Raw genomic sequence first — 1,825 nt, forward strand, 5'->3', positions numbered from 1 at the left:
TTGATAAAGATATTTAATTATTAAATAGAATAGAATAGAATAGAAACTGAGCCAAAAGCATTGACTCATTTTAACCTCCAGAGATGTTTAACTAAAAAATAACAATAATAATCTTTACCTTTATCTCTACAGCTATGATTAAGTAATAATATTAATTTAGATGTCACACATCACTATTACTATTGCTTATAATCAGCTTTGGCACATAACCCATCCCGGATCATTTATGGTACAATCATAATTGATAGTTCAATTTCTTATTAAGCAGATGTTTGCCAAGTGAGCAGATTTGTGACTTCCATGAACTTACATTGAGGTACGTGAACCATATCTAGAGCTGTATTTCAGAAAAATCCTGACTCAGAATCCTATCCTATATATTTGGTAACCATGGTAATTTTAATTAGGAAACTTCTTCAAGTCTTAAAGGGTTAGTTCACCCCAAAAATGTAATTCCTGTCATCATTTACTTACCCTCATGTTGTGCCAACCCTGTTTGACTTTCTTCTGTGGAACAAGATAATTTGTGAATTGTCTCACTGTTTTTTTTCTTCTTCATACAATAGTAGTCAAAGGTAACCACGATTCTTCAAAATATCTTATTTTGTATTCAGCCGAAAAAAGTCGTACCAGTAAGGAATGGCATGAGGGCATGAGGGTGAGTAAATGATTTTTACTAACCCTTTAAGTCAAGAATTAATATGGGAAGTTTCTGTAATACAAAACATCAAAAACACTTGAGGATGGGCTAGTAAGAACATTTTGGCTTTACCTCTTAGCAACCACGTACTGTAGCAACACACTAAAACCACTCAGAACCCCCCACAACAATCTAAAATCATGGTGGTGACTATTGTCAAGTCACCTTTATTTATATAGCACTTTGTGCAATACAGATTGTTTCAAAGCAGCTTTATAGTGATAAACAAGAAAATGATTCAGTGATGCAAGGAGATTTCAATTCTGCTGTAAATCAGCTCTAAAAGGACAATAGTAAACAGTCATTATTCAGTTGAAATCGGTTCATTGTTGATTCAGTTTGGTTCAATAACTGTAAAGTCCATCAATTATGGAATGAGTTTGATCTATAAAGCAGCTTTTGTAAAGGTAAGCATGTCCTTCAAAAATGTAAAATATATAGTATTATAGCAATATGCTAATTACAGTCATTTGAAAAATATCTAGTTTTGGTTTCTGCCAGTCTTAAACTTAATGGAAAACTGGTTGGCAGTGTCCCTTAGAATGAAACTCAAATAAGCTCATAATAATAAGCAGTGTGTGTGTAAAACAGTAAGTGCTTACCGATGGCCTGTGCTGTACTCACAGCTTGTAGAAGAACAACCAGAGTGAAAAGCATGTCCAGTGGTAGAGACGAACTTATTTAATGAGAAAGCCACAGACGTACACCCAGTCGTTCCCGTCTTGTCACAGTTTATGGAAGAGATTTGTGGTTTGGAGTCTGTTATCTCTGTCGTTATGAAGCGTCTACTAGCACAATGACTGTAAACATTTTGTTTGTCGTCTTCCTGTGGACAGAACACTTATCTCACCTTGACCTCTTCTCCTGTCCCCTTGTCCCGTTTAAGAAAACCCACCTCTCCAGATAGAGACAGGACCATCCTCTCATTGTTATTGGAGTCTGACTTTTCCATCCCACCCTGATACATCTCCTCTATCTTCCCACCCAACACTAGTCAACCGTCTTCAGCTGATGATTTCAGCAGTGCAGATGTAGACAGTGTAAGAAAAGAAATTCAGGAGGAGTTTCATCTCTTGCTTTCTGTTGAACTTCTTATAGGTGTTTATAAGTCAGACTATACGCACA

General features: G+C 36.0%; 1 protein-coding gene across 1 annotated transcript in view; it reads right to left on the minus strand.

The window, feature by feature from the left end:
• Positions 1-1,525, minus strand: part of oit3 (oncoprotein induced transcript 3) — a 10,156-nt gene extending 8,631 nt beyond the window's left edge. Inside the window, exon 1 of the mRNA XM_016249620.1 lies at positions 1,303-1,525. Within this exon, the coding sequence (XP_016105106.1) occupies positions 1,303-1,357 (55 nt within the window). The 5' untranslated portion in view covers positions 1,358-1,525. The remainder of the gene's footprint in view (positions 1-1,302) is intronic.
• Positions 1,526-1,825: the final 300 nt, after the last annotated feature.

Source organism: Sinocyclocheilus grahami, unplaced genomic scaffold (assembly GCF_001515645.1).
Source record: "Sinocyclocheilus grahami isolate Dianchi unplaced genomic scaffold, SAMN03320097.WGS_v1.1 scaffold944.1, whole genome shotgun sequence".
NCBI lineage: Eukaryota > Metazoa > Chordata > Actinopteri > Cypriniformes > Cyprinidae > Sinocyclocheilus > Sinocyclocheilus grahami.